The 19008-nt window shown below is 41.4% G+C and overlaps 1 protein-coding gene across 1 annotated transcript; it reads right to left on the reverse strand.

Moving 5' to 3' along the window:
• Positions 1-7502: 7502 nt before the first annotated feature.
• Positions 7503-15024, reverse strand: SLAMF9 (SLAM family member 9). The gene is made up of 4 exons (XM_020979561.2): positions 14871-15024; positions 12707-13045; positions 11055-11324; positions 7503-10338 (listed from the first exon to the last, which is right to left on the reverse strand). The coding sequence occupies exons 1-4, from the start codon at positions 14920-14922 to the stop codon at positions 10118-10120; spliced, it is 882 nt and encodes a 293-aa protein (XP_020835220.1). The 5' UTR covers positions 14923-15024; the 3' UTR covers positions 7503-10117.
• Between the last annotated feature and the right edge of the window lie 3984 nt (positions 15025-19008).

Consider the following 19008-nt stretch of genomic DNA (forward strand, 5'->3'; position numbering starts at 1 on the left):
AACGCATACAGAGAACAGTCACAATCAATCAAAACGCAGCTTGGCACGTGGTAGATGTCTCAGAAATGTATGTTGACTTGACCTGAAAGTATTATGACAGAGTTGCACCTCAAAGAAGAGCTATGAGAAGGTATTTCTCCACCCCTTCTTCGCAGAAGTGAGAGATTATTGGTGAGTAACGCTGCATATATTGTCAGATCTTTTACATGTGTTGGTTACTTTTGATGAGTTTTGTGTTTTTTTCCTTTTTAAAATTTTGTTATAAGGAATGGCTCTTTGGGTGGGGAAAAAGCAAGGGATATATTGTGAAATGTGGGTGATACAAAAAAGATATCAATGAAATGTATACAAAATAATTAAGTGTCTCGTAACACTGTTATTTCAAGGACTGGATAGGCCATAGAGTCTCTTATCTTTACCTCATATTTGGGAAATTGAGGCAATTACGAGCTATTCCCAACTGCTAAGGCAAAACATTTCAACTTAACAAGTTAAATATCTGATGTACAGAAAGCACTGTATTAGGTGCCAGGGAAGATACAAATATATAAGAGAAGACATGGTCCAGCCCTTATAAAGATAACAGTCTAGTATGGGAATAAAATAAGGGCAGCTAGGTGGTTCAGTGTATAGAGTGCCAGGCCTGGAGTCAGGAGGACCTGAATTCAAATTGGCCTCAGACACTAGCTTTGTGACCTTGAGCAAGTCACTTAATCCTGTTTGCCTCAGTTTCCTCATCTGTAAAGTGAGCTGGAAAAGGAAGTGGCAAACCACTTTAATATCTTTTCAAGAAAACCCCAAATAGGGTCACAGAGAGTCAGATACATCTGAACAACAACAACATGGGAGTTAGATACATATGGGATTACCTTAATTAGAGAAGTACCAAAAAAGAATTATATGAGGTCTGATGTTTGAAGTTGTTTTGAATTAGGCTTTAAAGAATTGAAAAGAGAAGAGAGGGAAGAAGAACATTCCAGACACAGGGAACAGTTGATACAAATACATCGAGGAAGTGAGAACATACAAGGCATGTTAGAGTGGCAGAGAGTCACATGGTTTAGATGGAACATTAACTTTGTGAGAAGGGAATAATATGAGATCAAATTGAAAAGGTAGAGTGGTACCTGATTGTAGAGAAAGGGAACAAGCATTTATTAAAGCCCTATTATGAGCCAAGCACTATGTTAATACGCACTTTATATATATTATCTCTTTTGATCTTAACAACAATCTTGAGAGAGAAATGCTTTTATTATCCTCATTTTACAGTCAAGGAAACTGACATAGACAGAGGTTAAGTGACTTGCCCAGGGTCTCATAGCCAGTAAGTGTCTGAGGCCACATTTGAACTCAGTTCTTCCTGACTTCTGGCCCAGCACTGTTCTCACTGTGCCACTTAGCTGCCTAAAGGGTCAACAAAAGAAGGATTTTGATTTTTAAAAAATTTCTGCCTTGTAAAGGCAGAAATTGTTTGTGAGGCAAAATGGGTTTAGAAAAAGGGTGAGGACATTGTGGAGAGGTGTTTTGGAGGGCTTTGGAACTGTGAAAAAGGCAAGAGTTTGAATTTGATAGGAAGAAATTTGGGAGAGGTTGAAGGAAGTTTAAAAAAAAAAAGAAGGGCTCAATCTGAAGACAGAGAAAGACTGAAGGAAAGCACCTGAGGAGGCCTCAAGGAGAAGGTAGTTATTAAAGCAAAGTAAAAGCAATCAGTAAGATAAGGTGGGGTACAATAAAGGCAAAGGAAATTAGGTATGACTGGGTTCTTAGGAGCTGCCAAAGAGGTTATTAAGGTCTTAATGAGGAGCTAATATTGTAGGTTGTAATCACCCATGAGCTATTTGAAAAGCCAGGATCTTACTTCCAGTGAGAAGTGAGAGGGAAGAGAAATTTGCAGTGATTTGCACTGAGTGAGAGATGCTTGTATTTCTGCCAGGGACAAGTGGTTATTACCTATATTCAGAATTCAGGCTGCTCTTCCCCCTAGAAGAAAAGACGAAAAGTTCACATTTGTTCCAGGTTATCAGGGACAGTGTTCCAAAATCAATTATAGCAGATAGGAAACTTCAATGTGAAAGTACCAATATGGAAATTCGATGTGAAGTGGATCTGAATAGATAGAGGAGACCTCTGTCCCAAAATTGGTGGTTGGACAACTGTCCACAATGAAGAAGAAGGGAAGAAGGACCATTGAACATTTGCAATTAAAACAGCAAACCAATTTTAACATGATAACATGAGAAACATGAGAAGATTTATGTAAAGTCATTGATGCAAAGTGAAGAGAGTAGGACCAAAAGAATAATAAACACAAGAACTATAATAATGTAAATAAAAACAACAAAATATTGTAAGACACAGTGACTAGTTTGGGCCCTGGGAAAGATGGAGGAAGTATACTTCCCTCCTCTTTGTTTGTTTGTTTGTTGGCTAGGCAATAGGGTTAAGTGACTTGTTCAGGGTCACACAGCTAGTAAGTGTTGTATGTCTGAGGCAGGATTTGAACTCAGGTCCTCCTGAATCCAGGGCTGGTCCTCTATCCACTGCTCCACTTAGCTGCCCCTCTCCCTCCTCTCTGTAGTGTGAAGGAAGACTACAGGTGTGGAATGGTGAATATAGCCTCAATAACAGTTGCTGTGTCTGTTGGGTTATCCTCAAAATTTTCAAGGGTGATTTCCATGAGGATGGTATGCTGGGAAATTATTTGGACACACAATAATTATGAATAGGAGTGACATGGGGAATTGAGGTTTATGAAGAGGAAGAAGCTGGATGTTCTGAGGAGAAAACAACTACTTGTCCTCCAAGAAATGATGGGGTAGATGCACAGTCTCTGTCAGAGCAAGAAGAGTATTATTATACAATGGTCTTGTATCCAAGATGTTAACAGAGAATCTTTCTGTCAAAATGGATGATTCATGTGGGTAAAAATGATAACGGGAAAAATATAGAAAGCATTGCCAAAGATTCGGAAACTGGGGACAAGAAAGTAGAGTCAATGAAGACATGATTTGTATTTTCATTTTTGCTTCTCATTGAAAGCAAGATAGGCAGAAAAGACTATTTGAGGATATTCGCAAAGTGTACAGTTGGGCTTGCTTGCCCTAGGGTATGGTGTCTTGCTACCAGACAGTACTGGGCAGGATGCACTGCAGCTGGACAAGACCAAGCCCCCAATATTGGCAGTTGACCACTGGGCTTTTTTTAGGTTGTAGTGGGTCAATCTGCTCTGGGCTAATTCTTCAATGGACAGCTACAGTCTTTTCTACTTTCAATCACTGGCTTGGATGAGTAGTTCAATGGGGCTCTTTTTCAGCTGGAATGTTATTCTATGTCTCTTTTAAACTGAGGTAACAACCCTTAGAACAACTTAGAATCTGCAGAAGCCTCTGCCCCTTTGCTGTCAAAGCTGAGGTATCTATCAAATAGATGCCTCCAAGCAGAAAAAGGATAAAGTCTTGTCTTTCCTATTTGACAATTCTTCTTGGTTTACAAGCCCTTACCTTCAGTAGCCCATTCCACTTGCCTTAGGGCAATTAGTTTCAATTTAGTCAGTTTCACCTCCCATACATACTCCTTTGGGAACCTGATATAGAAGAGCTGACTAGGGCCAGTTATGCCTTGGAGGTAAGTTCTTTGTTTCATCGGCTTTTTCATAGGCAGCTGAGCTATTTATTTAAGCCTCTTACCCTTTTTAGGGCAGAGAATGTTTATTTTGCATCTGAAGGCCTTCTGCTTTAAGTTTCTATTTCGGTCATTTAGACCCAACTGCCCTTTAGCTTTCAATGTTACAATGTTAACTGACGACTGAAAGGAAAATGGATTGCTTGGTTCCTATTCTGTTCCTGGTCACATGAGCAACAACATGGTAGACAAGACATTTTTCCCAGTCTCCACCACCTCTCAAATTTCCCCAAAACAGAAATTATGACCTAAAGATGAAGCAACTTCAGCTGTTTCCGTGGTCTAGGACACCAAGATCCAAAACAAGGTTAAAAAAAAAAAAGACAACCCAAAGCCAGGAACAAACATTCACTGATCCTGAGCTCACTTAGCACCTCTCCCTCACCTCCTGTGTTACTCACAGTGAAGCTGAAATAACATAGCCAAGCATGACACAGGCTTACATCAAAACCTACCCCAATACTCTGGTCCCCCTCCCTCTTTCCAGTGCCTTGGAGACCCTGACTCCAGTCTGCAGAAGTTTTTGAGGGGCCCTGATAGCCAACTTGGCCACAGCCCTTCAGGAGCAAGAGCCTGCTGGGGATTGCAACCTGGAAGAACCAAAGCTGCAAAGCTCTGAACTGCCAGTGTTAGCAGGCTCTGAAGTGCTGGTGCTGGGCCAAGAAATAAGAAACAAAGGGAGTGGGACAGGTCACACTGTATAAGGGGAGCATTGCAGGATGAGTACAGCAGCCAGTTGGACCAATTCAGACTACCCAAAAGTTAGTTGGGGCAGAGACCTAGGCTGGTTAACTGTGAATCATCCAGTATAGGATGAAGTTGCGGCACTTTGAGAACTAACCCACAAAGAAACCACAATCAGATGGAAGGGAGTCAGAAGTGAGCAAAGAGGAAACTTAAGGGAGTAGGAAAAAGACTGAAAGTGCCAAAGATTCCAGGGAGAAGAAATCTCAAAGACCTTGAACATAAACAGATAAGTCAACAGGAGAGACAGTAACAAATGGAAATTTGGCCTTCAGATCTAATAAATTATTTCAAGCATCTATGAATAAATATTGCAAAATGAGGGAAAATGATCCAACACTTGGCAAGAAAGTAGACTTGAAAATTATGGAGTAAGAATTTATGTCTTCCACAGCAAAAAAATAATGAGCAGAACAGAAAAACTTGAATCTTCCATGGCAAGCCTCACCAAAAAAATGAAAGAGAGAACAATAGATTGGAAATACAAATACACAGAAATGAAAGACAACCTAGAAGAAGACAAGCAAAGAACGAGAACATTAAAAGAAAATATAATCATAAGCAAAACATATGGCTACCTATAGGGACAACCTAAGGATCATCAGTCTCCCAGAAGAATATGACAGGACAAAAAAACCTTAACACCATAATGAAGAAAATAATGGAAGAGAAACATAAGATAAGCCCTGGGTAAATCACTGAACCCCTTTGGTCTTAATTTACTTATTAATAAAATAGAGGGTTGGAATAGATGATCTCTAATGTACCTTCCAGTCCTTAATCTATGATTTAAGAAAGGAAGTGGGATAGGTAGTCCCAAGACTACTCAGGCAGTGTGACAGAGGTGGGATTTCAACCTCAAACCTCCAAAACCAACTGTACTACCATGTTTCTGTACCTGTTCTTGTCCTCATCATGACTTTCAGTCTCAACTCTTCCTTCTAGTTCTTTAAAACTCTCAAATCTTTTTCACACAAACTGTTATTTGACCAGTTCTCTCCCATCCTGAACTTAAAAAGTTGATTTTTTAAAAGCCAAGTATGAGGTTTTATATTTATCCATATTAAATTTAATCTTAGTGGGATCTTCACAGAAGACAGGCAGGGGATGAATAGGACAGAAGATTGTATTCATTGTCAGATGTGGTCACTGTATCAAATATTTTCCCTTTTTTTTTTTTGTCACGAAGGAAGGTTCAGTCTAGAGGTTGGAATTGAAGTGACTGTGATGTAAAGGCAAATGGCATCAATAAATGACATCTTATTAAATCAAGCCCATCAAGATCTTTGCAAATATTAATCCCATGAATTCAGTGTTTTAACTACCCCTTTCAGGTCAGTCTTATTTGCAGACATTACATTCAAGTCACTCATAAAACTATTGAACAGCAAAAGGCCAAGGATAGATTCTTGGTACAGTCCACTAGAGAATTCCTTCTAGGCTGACTTGACTTTGATGGATCAATGATCTCATCAATGGGAGCACTCCCTCCAATGGTGTCAATTGCAACCTGTCCATCTTTTTCTCATCTTGCTTATTCTGTATGTTGTATTTTATAAAAAATCTTCATCAGGTTGTTCATCCAGTGTTGTAGGAGCCTTCCCTTAGATCCTTTGTGCAGATACCAATGGAGCATTGAAGGTTGTACATAAGTTATCCCTTGTTCTCTCTACATTGCCATTAGAGTGCCTTCCCAATCCTTCCTTCCTTTCTTCCTACTCTTAAAGGCAATATTTTGCTCTACTGAATCAAATTTACATAATATGTATATGTATGTGTGTATATATGTATATACACACAAATATATAGTATATATACATATACACACATAAATATATACATATATATCCTCAAAAAATAGGAAAGGCAGGATCTTTCATTCTTTGCTTCTGTCATCATGATGTCACAGTTGAAATCAGTCCATAATCACAGAACTGGACATTCAGCCAATGCCAAGTTTATTTAACTGTACTGTAATCTAATCCACATCTCTCTAGGTCAGTAACATAAGGGAGTACAAGCAATGATCAAGACTATACCTTGGCCAGTGTCGTTTGCTTAGGGCCATGCTGCACTATGCAATGTTTAACCATTCCTGTCATATCTTCATGCCAGGCAGCACCAGAGCCAAGGCCTGAGCATATATGGAATCAGTCTTAGCAGCTGGCTAGTGAAGATGCTTCAGGCAAACAAGAGAGGTCTGCTGAGGTAAAGAATAGGAAAAGGCCTGGATTCCCGACAAAACAGGTGAACCTAGCCAATATATAACTATATACTATTCAGGAGTCTGTCCTCTTTACATTTGTTTGCTTCTGTGCCTTTGAATTTCCTTTTTTCTTTTCATCAAATTCAACTCAACCAACATTTATTAACTTTCTACTGTGTGTAACCTTCTTTACTAAATGCTGAGGATACCCAGATGGGACATAGGCTTCATTTCAAGGAACTTACAGTCCAGTGTGGACCTTTTCTCACCTTCATGCTTTTGCTGGGGCCATCTCTGTGACTGGAATGCATTCCCTGATTTCCACCTTGTCAAAAGCCTTCCCTTTTCTTCAAGGCTTAGCTCAAATGCCATCCTATCTGTAAAGTCCTCCCTGATCCTATCCCACCCTTCCACACCCCCCCACCAGCTAAAATAATATTCCCTCTCCTTAAATATTCCTAGAATATTTTGGATTTCTCTTTTGATTACCTCACAGTCTACCCTGTATCATACTTATCTGTGTACATGTCATGTCTTCCTAAAAGAGATGTTAATTCTTCAAGGGCAGGAACTGGGTTCTCATTTTTATATCCCCAGCAACTTCCATGGTGCCTTGCACATTTAAAAATCTCAGTGCTCAAAGGTATCAATGATCTCATCAATTTGGATATTCCTGCTAATGATATAGCCCATCACCCATCCATGTCTGTCCATCATGTGCAACTCATTGATTTCTTCCTATACATTCATCACAAGGGGTCCGCCTAACAAGCTAGAGGCCTTCCTTGATTCTTCTTGACATTACAAGATGCCAGTGGGACTCTCAAGCTATCTCAAGGATGTCAATGAAACAATCTTGCACATAATAGTTGCTCAATAAATGTTTATTAAATTGAATTGTATAGAACATTCACATATGTGGTCTTCTTGGAGGGATGATATCTGAATTGATGGAAGTGAGGCATTTCAATAGAGATGAGTTGGGGAACAGTCCTTGCTAATCAAAAGAGAATAGTAGAAACAGTCACAGGGAGGAGGGCAGGATACAGCTGGGGACACAGAAATAATCTAGTATATTTGAACATATGGTACACAAATGGAAAATGAATAAAATAAAGTTGGGCAGTTAGATTGAAATCCAATTAAGTCTAAAGAATCAACAAAACAATAAATCAAGCCTTGATTCAAAGTATTTGCAGATTTCCAAGGTGTAAATGCTTATACTGAGAATTTAACAAGCCCTTAGAGCTGTCTCCAGTATATCCATGGAAATAGCATAGATAGAGACCTGGCATTAAAATCAGGAAGATTCAGGGTGTAATGCTCCTAAGGTCTAATTCTATGGCCTTGGGAAAGTCATAGAGACTAAGCTAAAAGGGATCGTGGAAGTGATCAAGTCTACCTCTCTCATGTTACAGATGAAGAAACTGAGGCCCAGGGATGGAGTGACTTTTCCCAGGGTCACATAGCTACTTAAATATCTGGAATAAGTTTCAAGAACCGGTCCTCCTGACTCTTAAGTCCCACTACATCATGATGCCTCTCAGTTAAATCATTTATCCCCTCCATGTTCTAGGGCCTAGAGAATAGGCTAAAAGTTACAAAGGAGGTGCCAATCTACATAAGTAGGGGGAGTTTCCTCATCAGAAATACTTTTTGTATCAATGAAATTACAGGGCCCATTCCTAGCTCTTTGTTATGGGAGAAATATCTCCTGAGTTCATGTGCTAGGTAACTGCTGCCAATATATTTACCACAATGCAGAAATTATGGAAGTAAAAACCTAGGTTTTATTATGCTCAAGCACAGGTTCACCTGAACCCTGATTAGGATTCTTATGAGTTCTCTCGTAGGAAAAATTATATCAGAGCGACAGAGAAAGAATTCTTTTACATATTGCAATCTTGCACATTCATCTTAGGCCGTAAGAGTTAAGAGAATCCAATACTTTCTTCAGAGTTACAAAAGTTGAACAATCTTAAACAGTATAATCTCACACATCCACTAAGGAAACAAAGCAAGTCAAACAAACTCTATAGAGAAACTAAATCAGGTTACAGATTAAACTACATTTAGAAGATTTAAAATAGGCTGCTTGAGAAGAATGGCACAGAGGAGTCAGGGACAGTTGAGATTCTTCCTCGGGCTTCTTATCTAAGGAAAACTTAAGGCTCTTAGTAAATTTTTATATCCCAAGCAAAAGATTTTGTACTGGTGAGGTTAATATTAAAACAGACTTTTAGTTAACCAAAAATTGCAGGAGGAATGGCTTTGAGTCCTGAATAATGAAATCACAAATTCCCATAATACCTTGATAGGTAAAGGGGAACCATTAAAAAGTATTTAAGAAGGGGACTGACATGATCAGGTCTTTTTGGATTTGGGTTATTTTTTGCTCAACTTCCAAATAAAGGTGTCATTTGAATAATTCATCTTTGCCTCAGCTGTACTAGTGGGAAAAGAGATTTGTCCATACTTGGGCCAAGATAAGGAAGATCAAAGGGTCTCAAGAAGCTAAGAGAGGTGGTAACAGCTGGTTCAAGTCATAATAATACTGGGCAGAGTTAAGGAAGCTTGGGCAGATGAAGAAGAGGATGGGGTGGGGGGAATATTGCTGGTCCCTTCTTGCCTGAGGATTTCCCACAGGTTGAATTGTCCCCAGACTGGAAGAAGGGATGAACCCAAGGATAGAGGTTAAGTGGGCTCATCTGCTAGAGTTGAAAGATTTCTGGAGTCGAAGAGGCAAAAAGACTGTAACTCCAGGAAGACTCTATCTTCCCTTTTCAGGTTCCCATCCTTCCCCAGGCCAAAATTCTTCTCTTAAAGATTTCCTTGCCCTAGGTTCCAAATTATTCCCTGTTATCTTTTTAAAGGTAAATTCTCTTGGGAGAATTAGCACATTAAGCCACTAACTCTTAATGTAAATTAATTTGCCAGATTTACTTCTTCTCCCAGATTGGAAAATTGGCCTAGCCAGCCTGGGAAGGAAATGTTGCAAGAAGGAAGAGAGATCTGGATAGAATAGGGAAATAGTTTTCAATGAAGTCCAGCCCCACCAGAGGGCAGAGGATAGATTGACAGGCTCAAGGAAAAACTCTGAAATTTTTTTTACTTTTTTTTTAAAAAATTGCTCTGTTGTTCTCTTTTATTTGGGGCATCACTTACATTTTCCAATATCTCCCTCTCCCTCCCTCACCCAGAATGCCACCTCTATAACAAAGAATTTTTAAAGGTAGAGAGGTGGGGAGGAAAGAGCAGTTTTGGTAATTTTCACTTGATTTGACTTTATTGCCTGACCCTCTTTCCTCAAATAGCAAGAACCTTTGGAGTTCTTGTCTGATAGCTCTCCTAAAGTCTTTGAGAGAGAGAAAAGTACCTGAGAAAGTATTCCCAAGGAGGCACCCAAAGAGGAAAGACATAGCAAGGGAAGGGGGTAGGATGAGCCTCCCCACCCAGGGCTCAGGCCCTGAGCCAGTCGATCATTCAGAGATTTGGCTGGGTAATGGAAACTTCTCTGACTGCATTTTTTCCTCGTTTCACATTCCTCCTCAGCTTCATCCCCCTGTGAATTCTTGTGATTGTCTTTTTATTTTTTGTGAAAATGCCAATTACAATAATCCCAACTGCTAAGATCCCTAAGAGTAACAAGATGAAAAGTCCTTTTGCCAGGGGGGAACATGATCTTGAAGATGAAATTCTGGAGCCTAGAATAGGGAAAAGAGAGAGAAGAACCAGTTAGTAGGGGAACAAAGGAGTAGTGTGGGGAGGGTACCTCCCAAGGGAATGTGATCCTCTACATTCAGAGAAGGATTTTGGCCTCCCAAGCCAAATGGGGAAAATGAAGAGGGAAAGACTTTGGAGCAGCTGGAGCAGCTCACAAATGGGGCAGAAACATCCCTCAAATCCCAGAGTGGGGGAGGGAAACTTTCAGTCTGGAACCAGCTGATATCTCTTTCCTGGGAATTTCTGAACTCAACTGACTCCCTCCCCAGAAAACTGGAAGCTGAACTAAAGCCAGAATTCCACTGAGAAGGGAATTGGAGAATCCCTAGGACAGATGGTGGGTCTCCAGAGAAGTAAGAAACCTGGGAGATCTGGGGAGAGAAGCAGCTGGAGGCATATCTCTGGACATTAAGTGAGAGAAGGGGAAAGGATGCTTGAAAGTTGGGATTTGGGTCAGAATAGGGGAATAGGTGGAGAGGAAGGTGCTCCCCTTTACTGTGGAGGGTTGGGAGAGGAGGGCTTAGCTTCTCCCAGGAGGGTTTGGAGGTCTGTTTCAAACAGTCTTCACCTGAGAGAAGGTACTGCTGAAAGAACAAAACTAGGAGTGAGGGTGGCACATTCCTTCTGAAGCCCAATCCCCAGAACTGCTCAGGGCATTTTCTAAGGCCTCTAGGAAGGTGGCAACAGAGACAGTTACCTATGCAGAACTGCCCGGCTTGGAGAGAGTGGGAATTGATGCTGACAGGGTTTCTCACTATGCAAGTAGACGTGAAGTCGCTGTCTCCAGGCTTCCAGGAGAGGTGGAGGACAGAGCCCCCACCTGACACAACAGTCCTTGCTCCCAGGGGCATCCAGGCATACTCCTCATCATCTCCACTCCCATTCACGTGACATTTTAAAGTGATATTGCACGCGGACTCTTCTGAGATCTCCAAGTATATGGTGACTTTAGGCTTTGGAAGTCGTCCTGAAAGAGAGTATGAAGACCCTGGGAATCAAGAATTAATACCTATTCTTGGCGCTTCAGAAAGAATATTAGAGAACTCTGGAATCAGAGAGCTCTCAAACCTCAGTTCCAATTTTAGGTCTGCCATTTATTCTCTGTGTGACCTTGGATAAGTCACTTCTCCTTATGAGCCTCAGTTTCCTCATCTGTAACATGACTGGATAAGATCAGTGGAGTAAAACTCAGAAAGAAAGGCTGAACTGTACATAAAGATCCCTGCAGGCTGCGTATTGATCTAGAAAACATATTAACATTATCTATGTTCTATTATATTCTTATTTTTCTTTAAATTCTTCCCAATTTGGGGCAGCTAGGTGGCACAGTGAATAGAGCACCAGCCCTGAAGTCAGGAGGACCTGAGTTCAAATCTGGCCTCAGACCAAACACTTGACACTTACTAGCTATGTGACCCTGGGCAAGTCACTTAACCCCAATTGCCCCAAAAAAAACCCCATTGTTTGTGCTGAGCACCTACTACCCCTTTTTTGCCCCTCTTAACAACTCAACAACCACTCCCTCCCTTCCTCCCCATTCCTCCAGATCTCTATAAGGTGTTAACCGATAAGATTTAAGGTATTTTAGGATAAATCCAAAGGAGTGAACCTCTAGTAGTGGAATTTTAGTCAGTGAGAGATACTTAGGGAAGTGCTGAAGGAAAGGCCTTCTCAACATTGCTGTGGAGCTGACCCCTACCTATTCTGTGCCCAGGTAACAAGGTTGCCTCCCTTTTATCAGGATGGTCAAAGAAGGAAAAGGATGGGTAAGGGAGGTTTCATTTGTAACAAAACAAAGGGGCTGTAGTCTTCAGAGGGTGGGAGGCACAAACTTTGGGGTATCTTCCATTCATTCACAAAGACCTCTCCTGAGCAATGAGGTTTTCAGCTCCTGTCACTATGGCATATTAGAGGGATGGATTTGGTGGCATACCTGTGTTCAGTATTGGGCTTGGCCACTTAACAACTGTGTAATTCCGTGGTCTCTGTAACTTTGGACACATCACAACCTTCTCTGAGCCTGTTTCCTTATTTGTAAAATTTAGGGCCTATACCTGGCCTCAAGGTCTCTCCCAGATCAGTTATCCTAAACTTGTGCCTATAGGTCTAGGGGCCCCTGCCTACCACTCTCATGGAGCTGGGGCCGAGACTTTGGATGTTTCCTTGATCTTCAATGGGAACCTTGGAACCAGCAACCCCAGCTGGTTGGGGATCAGCCACAGGTAGCCCAGGTAAAGGGAAGGTGAAGGACAGGATCACCAGAGGCGCCTTCTGTCGCCCTCCCAGACACAGCTCCTTGAACAAACATTAGAGAAACCAGCCATCAGGTGCCCTGCCCAGCAGACTCACGGTAAATGCGTAGGGTGAACTTCCTAGTGATGGTGCCCAAAGGATCTTCAGTGAATATATCTGCTCTGTAAGTTCCCTCATCCTCCCTGCTCAGGTTGCTGATCTTCAGGGAGTAGATCTTGTCAGAGCTATTCACTAGGACCTTGTAGCGAGGGTCAGATACAGTGATGGTGGGCTCTCTTGCGGCTCCTTCTTTAATGCTGGCAAGAGGTGATCGGAAAATCCAAATAATTTTCTCAAATCGTTCACCTTCTGGGATGTTCATGGGGAGAATGATTGACTCTCCTAGGACTGCCGTGAGTTCTTCTGTATCAGGGTCCTCTCCAGATTGTCCTTTTCCTGATGAACATAATAGCACTTCAAATTTTGCAAAGTGCTTTACACATACTTTTTCATTTAAACCCATAACAACTCTGTGAAGCAAGCAATACAGATATTATCATCCCCATTTTACAGTAAGAAAATTGGGGCTGGGGGCAGCTAGGTGGCACAATGGATAGAGCACTGGCCTTGAAGTCAGGAGGACCTGAATTCAAATCCGACCTCAGACCAAACACTTGACATGTACTAGCTGTGTGACCTTGGGCAAGTCACTTAATCCCAATTGCCTCACACAAAAAAAGAAAAAAAAAGAAAATTGGGGCTGAGAAAGGTTAAGTGACTTGCCTAGGGTCATACATCTAGTAAGTGCCAGAGGCAGGATTTGAACCCAGGTCTTCCTGACTCCAAGTCTAACCCTCTGTCCTTGAAGCACCAACCTGACCCCATTCTGGCTCAGCTGAAGTTCTCAGCCTAAGGCCAACAGGCTCCCTAGGATGAGATCCAACCTAATCCAATCAACATTTATTAAACATTTACTATGTGCCAGGCACTGTGCTAAGTGCTGGGGATATGATTAATAAAAAGATAATCCCTGCCCTCCTCAAGGAGCTTACAATCTAAAGGATTCTTCTAATAAATTCCAAAGGATCTTCTCTGAGAATCCCTTTTGGCTTTGACATTCTATAGTCTATGTCTTATGGTTCCTATCAGTTCTGTCATCCTAAGAGTTTCTAAGTATTGATTAAAATGTATGTGTGTGTGTGTGTGTGTGTGTGTGTGTGTGTGTGTATATATATATATATATACATATATATGTATGTATGCATGCTTGCTTGTATATATATAGACACATATATACAATGTGTATGTATAAATTTACATATATGTATAGGTATGTGTATCTAGATATATATGCACACGCGCATATATACATGTATATATGCACATGTGTGTATATATACATATATGCACACACGAACCCACATGTAAGCCCTTTGAGAACAGGGTCTTCTGTTCCTGCAGAGCCTAGAGCATAGTAACTGATTAATAAATAGATGCTAATTGATTATTATGCAGTGAGGTGCTAATAAGTTCAGTCCAAATTCTTGATGACCTCTTATCTGGATTTTCAAAGAACTGTAGCATTTCCCAGATACTTTATCTGCCTTGATGCTCATAATCTTTTATGATTAAAAAAAAAAGAGGCATGGTCTCCAGGATTGGTAAGAGGTCTTTCTGTATGAAGTAGCTATTAACCAGTAAAAAGTGTCAAGCAGGGTGCCAAAGGAGTGCTGCACCTAGTGAGAACTCACCTCTCCTTCATACTTCCAGGTCCTGTATAAGGCTGAGGCAGCTCAGTCAGAAAAAAATCCTGGTTTGAGGATGCCACCTGTTTGTTAATACCACTATCTTTGAAACCCAAGGAGTTGGGCATCATTCTAGAGGTCAGGCTTTTCCCATTTATAGAAATGAGTGGATTGGACCCCACTTGAGGCTTTTCAAGGGTCCTTCCAGCTCTAACATCATGTAGCGGCTGTTTTTCCTTCTGGTTTTACTCAAGGTTTTTACTCCTCTTCCTATACCTCTAGCTCTCTCCACCCATTCACACCTGCCTTATAATTCTCCTAGGCGGTAAGATAGCCTCAGAGACTAACGGAAAGAGGCAAAAAGGACACACAGAGAACAACTGTCCTTGAGTGCAGCTGGAGCCAAGAGAAAGGGCCTTGAAGGGCTGAATTCTCCATGGGGCTAGCAACTTCCTCCTCCCAACTACACTGAAGCCTTAGAGAAGGGGAAAGGGAGATGGGGCACAGGGGAGCAAGAATGGGTCATGCTCACTTACCTTCCTGGGGGTGGATAAGCATAAGGAGGAAGAGCCAAGGAAGGACCTTCATCCTGGCAGTGCCCTAGGATCTGGCTCCAGGATGCAATGCCTCAGGAGTTGTAGACATACTAAAGAGGAGATGGCCAGTCAAGAGGAACAGAAAGACAGAAAGCAATTGGCCAGTGGGTCTGGTAAAAGGGAAATGATCCCACCCCTGGGCAAGTTCCCTAACTTCCTCTGTCCGCCCCAAAAAGCCTGGCTTCCCCCTCCCCTGCCTCTGAATTGGAGAAACAATCTCTTTCAGGACCAGATCTTTTGTCCTGATTTCAACCCAAGTTTCTCCTTACTCTTCTTCAAAAGCCTAGTCATATCCCACCTATTCCATAAAGTCCATTCTGACCACCTTAGCCTACAGTGATTTCTTTTGCCTCTTAATTAACATAGCCATTATTATAGTTATCTTATTTGGCAGGCAATGTGGAGGGGTCCCTAGAATGTAGTGAAAAGAACAAGGGTCTTGGGGTTAGAAGACCTGGATTCAAGTCCCTTGCAAAGCTGTGTAGCCCTGCATAAATCATTTCCCTGCTCTGTGACTCAGTTTCCCCATATGTAAAATAGATAGAAATATTTATGCCATCTACTTTATATAATTGTTATAAGGAATGTGTTTTGCAGATTTTAGAGCATTGGTGAACTGTTTTATTCATTCATTATTACCCCACTATTTTTAAGGATGGCTGACTTTTTTTAGTCACTGAGTACTATAGTTCTATTCAGTCAGTACTTACTCAATCAACAAGGATTTATTAAACACCGACTATGTGCCAGGTACCAAGTTAAAGCCCCAGGGTTGCAAAGAGAAAAATTACACAAAAGGAGTTGTGCATAGCATGGCATGCAATAATATAGAGATAATAGGGAGCCACTACAGTCTATCGAGCAGGAGAAGGTCAGAATTCAACTTAAGGAAACTCACTTTGGTAACTGTATAGAAAATGGATTAGAGGAGAGAAACGACATAGATATGTCAGTTAGTCTAACTGAGGGGTGGTAAGGGCTTGTACTTAAATGGTGGCCCATTGGTGTTCTTTACTAATAGCTATGAAACTTGGCTTTAGTCCTGTCCACAGCACTCTCAAACAACCGCTATGAAGCTTTCTTCAGTCTTCTCAATCAATGGCTAAGGATTAGCTCTTTCCCATCAGCAGGGGAGGACAGAAGATAGAAGCTTAGGCTAAGCTCAGATCTGCCCTTTGACCTATTCTCAGAACTCTTCTCTATTCTCTCCCAGCTTATAATCAGAAACCCATTTTGGCTTCTTAGAATTCATCACATCCTCTCCTCCAAAGCTCCACTTCTTCCAATGGAAAAAGGACCAAAGGACATTGGTAAAGAAATTGTTTTAAGGTTATTCCAGAAGCCCCAATTCTATGCAAAATAGCAATGTTGGAAATTTCTGGCAGACTATTGACCTTTATTCCATACCAGTAGCTATAGTCTGGTCTCATTTTCTGACCCCTCCTTTTGTATGTTGTCTTCCCCTATTAGACTGTAAGCTCCTCAAGGGTAAGGACTTTGTTGTTGTTTTTTTTTGTATTTGTATCCCCAGCTCTTAATACAGTGCCTGGCACACAGTTGGCATTGAATAAATATTTGTTGACTGACTTCCCTCTCTACAAATACATTGAAATTAGGAAGGGGTGGGGAGATGCAGGTAGGTGGCGAAGTGGAGACAGCACTGGCCCTGGAGTCAGGAGGACCTGAGTTCAAATTTGACCTCAGACACATGATACTTACTAGCTATGTGACCAGGCAAGTCACTTAACCCCAGTTGCCTCACCAAAAGAAGAAAAGAAATTAGGAATAGGTAGATCTGTGATTTAATTTGGTATTTAAAAATTCCCTCTACTAATGAAGGTAGGTACCCTCTCTGCAACTTACAGTGTTAGAAAATTTCCTGAGAAGTTAAGTGATTTCCTCAGAGCTAGACTTGAACCCAGGTCTTTCCTAACTTTTAGGCTATCCCTTTATCCATAAGGCTATGCATATGTGTATGTGCATAAACACATATATATGTATATATGTATAATCAGTATTTATTTCACCTATGTGTATGGACAGACAGACAGACAGATGGTGGTTTCATTGATACCGGGAAATTTTGGATAAAGAAATTTCATCTACTAATGCAGGTCAACACCTTCTTTGTAACTTATGGTCTTAGGGAGAATTAGCACCATAGCATTGAAATGCTAAATGATTTTCTCAGGATCACACGGCCAATGTGTCAGAGGAAGGACTTGAACCTGAGGTGTCCTGGCTTCAAGACCAGCTCTCTATCCCAGTACCCTGGGGTGTGTTCTCTGGTATGCCACACTGCTTCTCATTCACTGAAATTACTTCATTTAAATATAACTAGTTACAAGCAAGTTCAATTGGGTATGTCGATTATCAATATTCAGTTTTTAATTAAACATCAAACTTATTTTTTAAAAAAAGGTAGTTATAAGAAGAAGGACAAAAGAAGATACACTACAGTCTCTGAACCAAATCAAAGTTAGAGCCAGAGCAAGTAGCTAATTGATTAGAATAGCCCATGACCAAACTAATCGAACTTAAAGCTAAGAGCATTGCCTGGCTGGAATATTCTGTCTCCTTCTGAGACTTATCTCTTGAGAGGTAGTAAAGTATGTTTGGAGGAAGAACTGTATTCCTCAGGGTAACAGCTGGAGAAGAGAATGCAGGAAGTTAAACAAAGCCTGGCATCTAGATGGCTCAGTGGGTAGAGTGCTAGGCCTTGAGTCAGGAAGACCTGAGTTCAAATTTGACCTGAGACACTTAATAGCTATGTGACCTTGAGTCACTTAACCTCTGTTTGCCTTAATTCAAGGGAGAAGGAAATAGCAAACCACTCCAGTATCTTTACCAAGAAAATCCCATGGAGAGTATGGTCCATGGGGTTACAAAGAGTGGGACACAACTGAATAACAAAACAGAAGCTTTCCTGCTGCTTCTCCCACTAATCTAACCTTCTCAGGTTGAAACAGATGATGGTAGAACCTTGTTCTAAGGGCTTTTATTCTTCTTTCCCAATCAACACCCACTCTCTAGAGTAGGGGTGAGGAACCTTTGGCCTTAAGGCCACATGTGGCCTTCTAGGTCCTCAAGTGCAGCCCTTTGACTGAATCCAAACTTCATGGAACAAATTTGGATTCAGTCAAAGGGCTGTACTTGAGGACCTAGAAGGCCACATGTGACCTCAAGGCTATAGGTTCCCCACCCCTGCTCTAGTGGAAGATGGATCAGAGACTTCCATGGGACATGAGGTAGCTGTTGCTTGACTCTTACTTAAGCCGACAGTTCCCAGTCTTTACACTTTTTTTTGGCTAGGCAATGGGGTCAGGTGACTTGCCCAGGGTCACATAGCTAGTAGGTGTCAGGTATCTGAGGCCAGATTTGAACTCAGGTCTTCCTGACTACAGTGCTCTGGTGCTAGTGCTCTATCCACTGGGCAACCTAGCAGCCCCTAGTTTTTATACTTTTGAGAAAAAGAACAGTTCTGGACAGTGGCATGTGTTTTTCCTTACATTTTATATAGTAATCCAAAAATCCTCAAGTTTTCTGAGCTTGGCCTTTCTTGAAATAGTTTGTCTCTATTCTGGCTACCTTCTCTCCTCCACCCTCTATTCCCAAGTCTTGCCTCTTATCCCACCCAGTCCCTGTTCTTTGTCTAAAACTGTACCTATCTGGACTCTTCCTGGTTGGAAATTTTCCCTTAGCTAGTTAATTTATGCCTTCTTAGGCAGCTAGAGAGCCCAAAGGTTAGAGCGCTGGGCCGGGATTCAGAAAGACCTAAGTTCAGATCCAGCCTCAGACACTCATTAGCTATGTGACCTTAGGCAAGTCACTTAACCTCTATTTGCTTCAGTTTCCTCAACTGTAAGAAATGGGATAATAAAAGCACCTACCTCTCAGGTTGTTGTGAAGAGCAAATGAGATAATATTTTTTAAAAACACTTGGCACAGTGACTGATACACAATAGGTATTAGTTCAAAACTACCTTCCTGTGACATCAGAGGTGTGACAAACAGCTAGTCAGACTTGCCTGAGGGAGACCCCTGCCCCTTACCACAAAACCCCTAGCCTTCATCTCTA

This window comes from Phascolarctos cinereus, unplaced genomic scaffold (assembly GCF_003287225.1).
Source record: "Phascolarctos cinereus isolate Bilbo 61053 unplaced genomic scaffold, phaCin_HiC Scaffold_5;HRSCAF=322, whole genome shotgun sequence".
Classification (NCBI taxonomy): domain Eukaryota; kingdom Metazoa; phylum Chordata; class Mammalia; order Diprotodontia; family Phascolarctidae; genus Phascolarctos; species Phascolarctos cinereus.

Coding starts and splice junctions, on each gene's coding strand:
- SLAMF9 (XM_020979561.2), bottom strand. CDS start 14,922: ATGAAGGTCCTTCCTTGGCTCTTCCTCCTTATGCTTATCCACCCCCAG. Junction 13,046..14,870: donor GCTTATCCACCCCCAGGAAG/GTAAGTGAGCAT, acceptor TATGTTCATCAG/GAAAAGGACAATCTGGAGAG. Junction 11,325..12,706: donor GTTCACCCTACGCATTTACC/GTGAGTCTGCTG, acceptor ACTCTCTTTCAG/GACGACTTCCAAAGCCTAAA.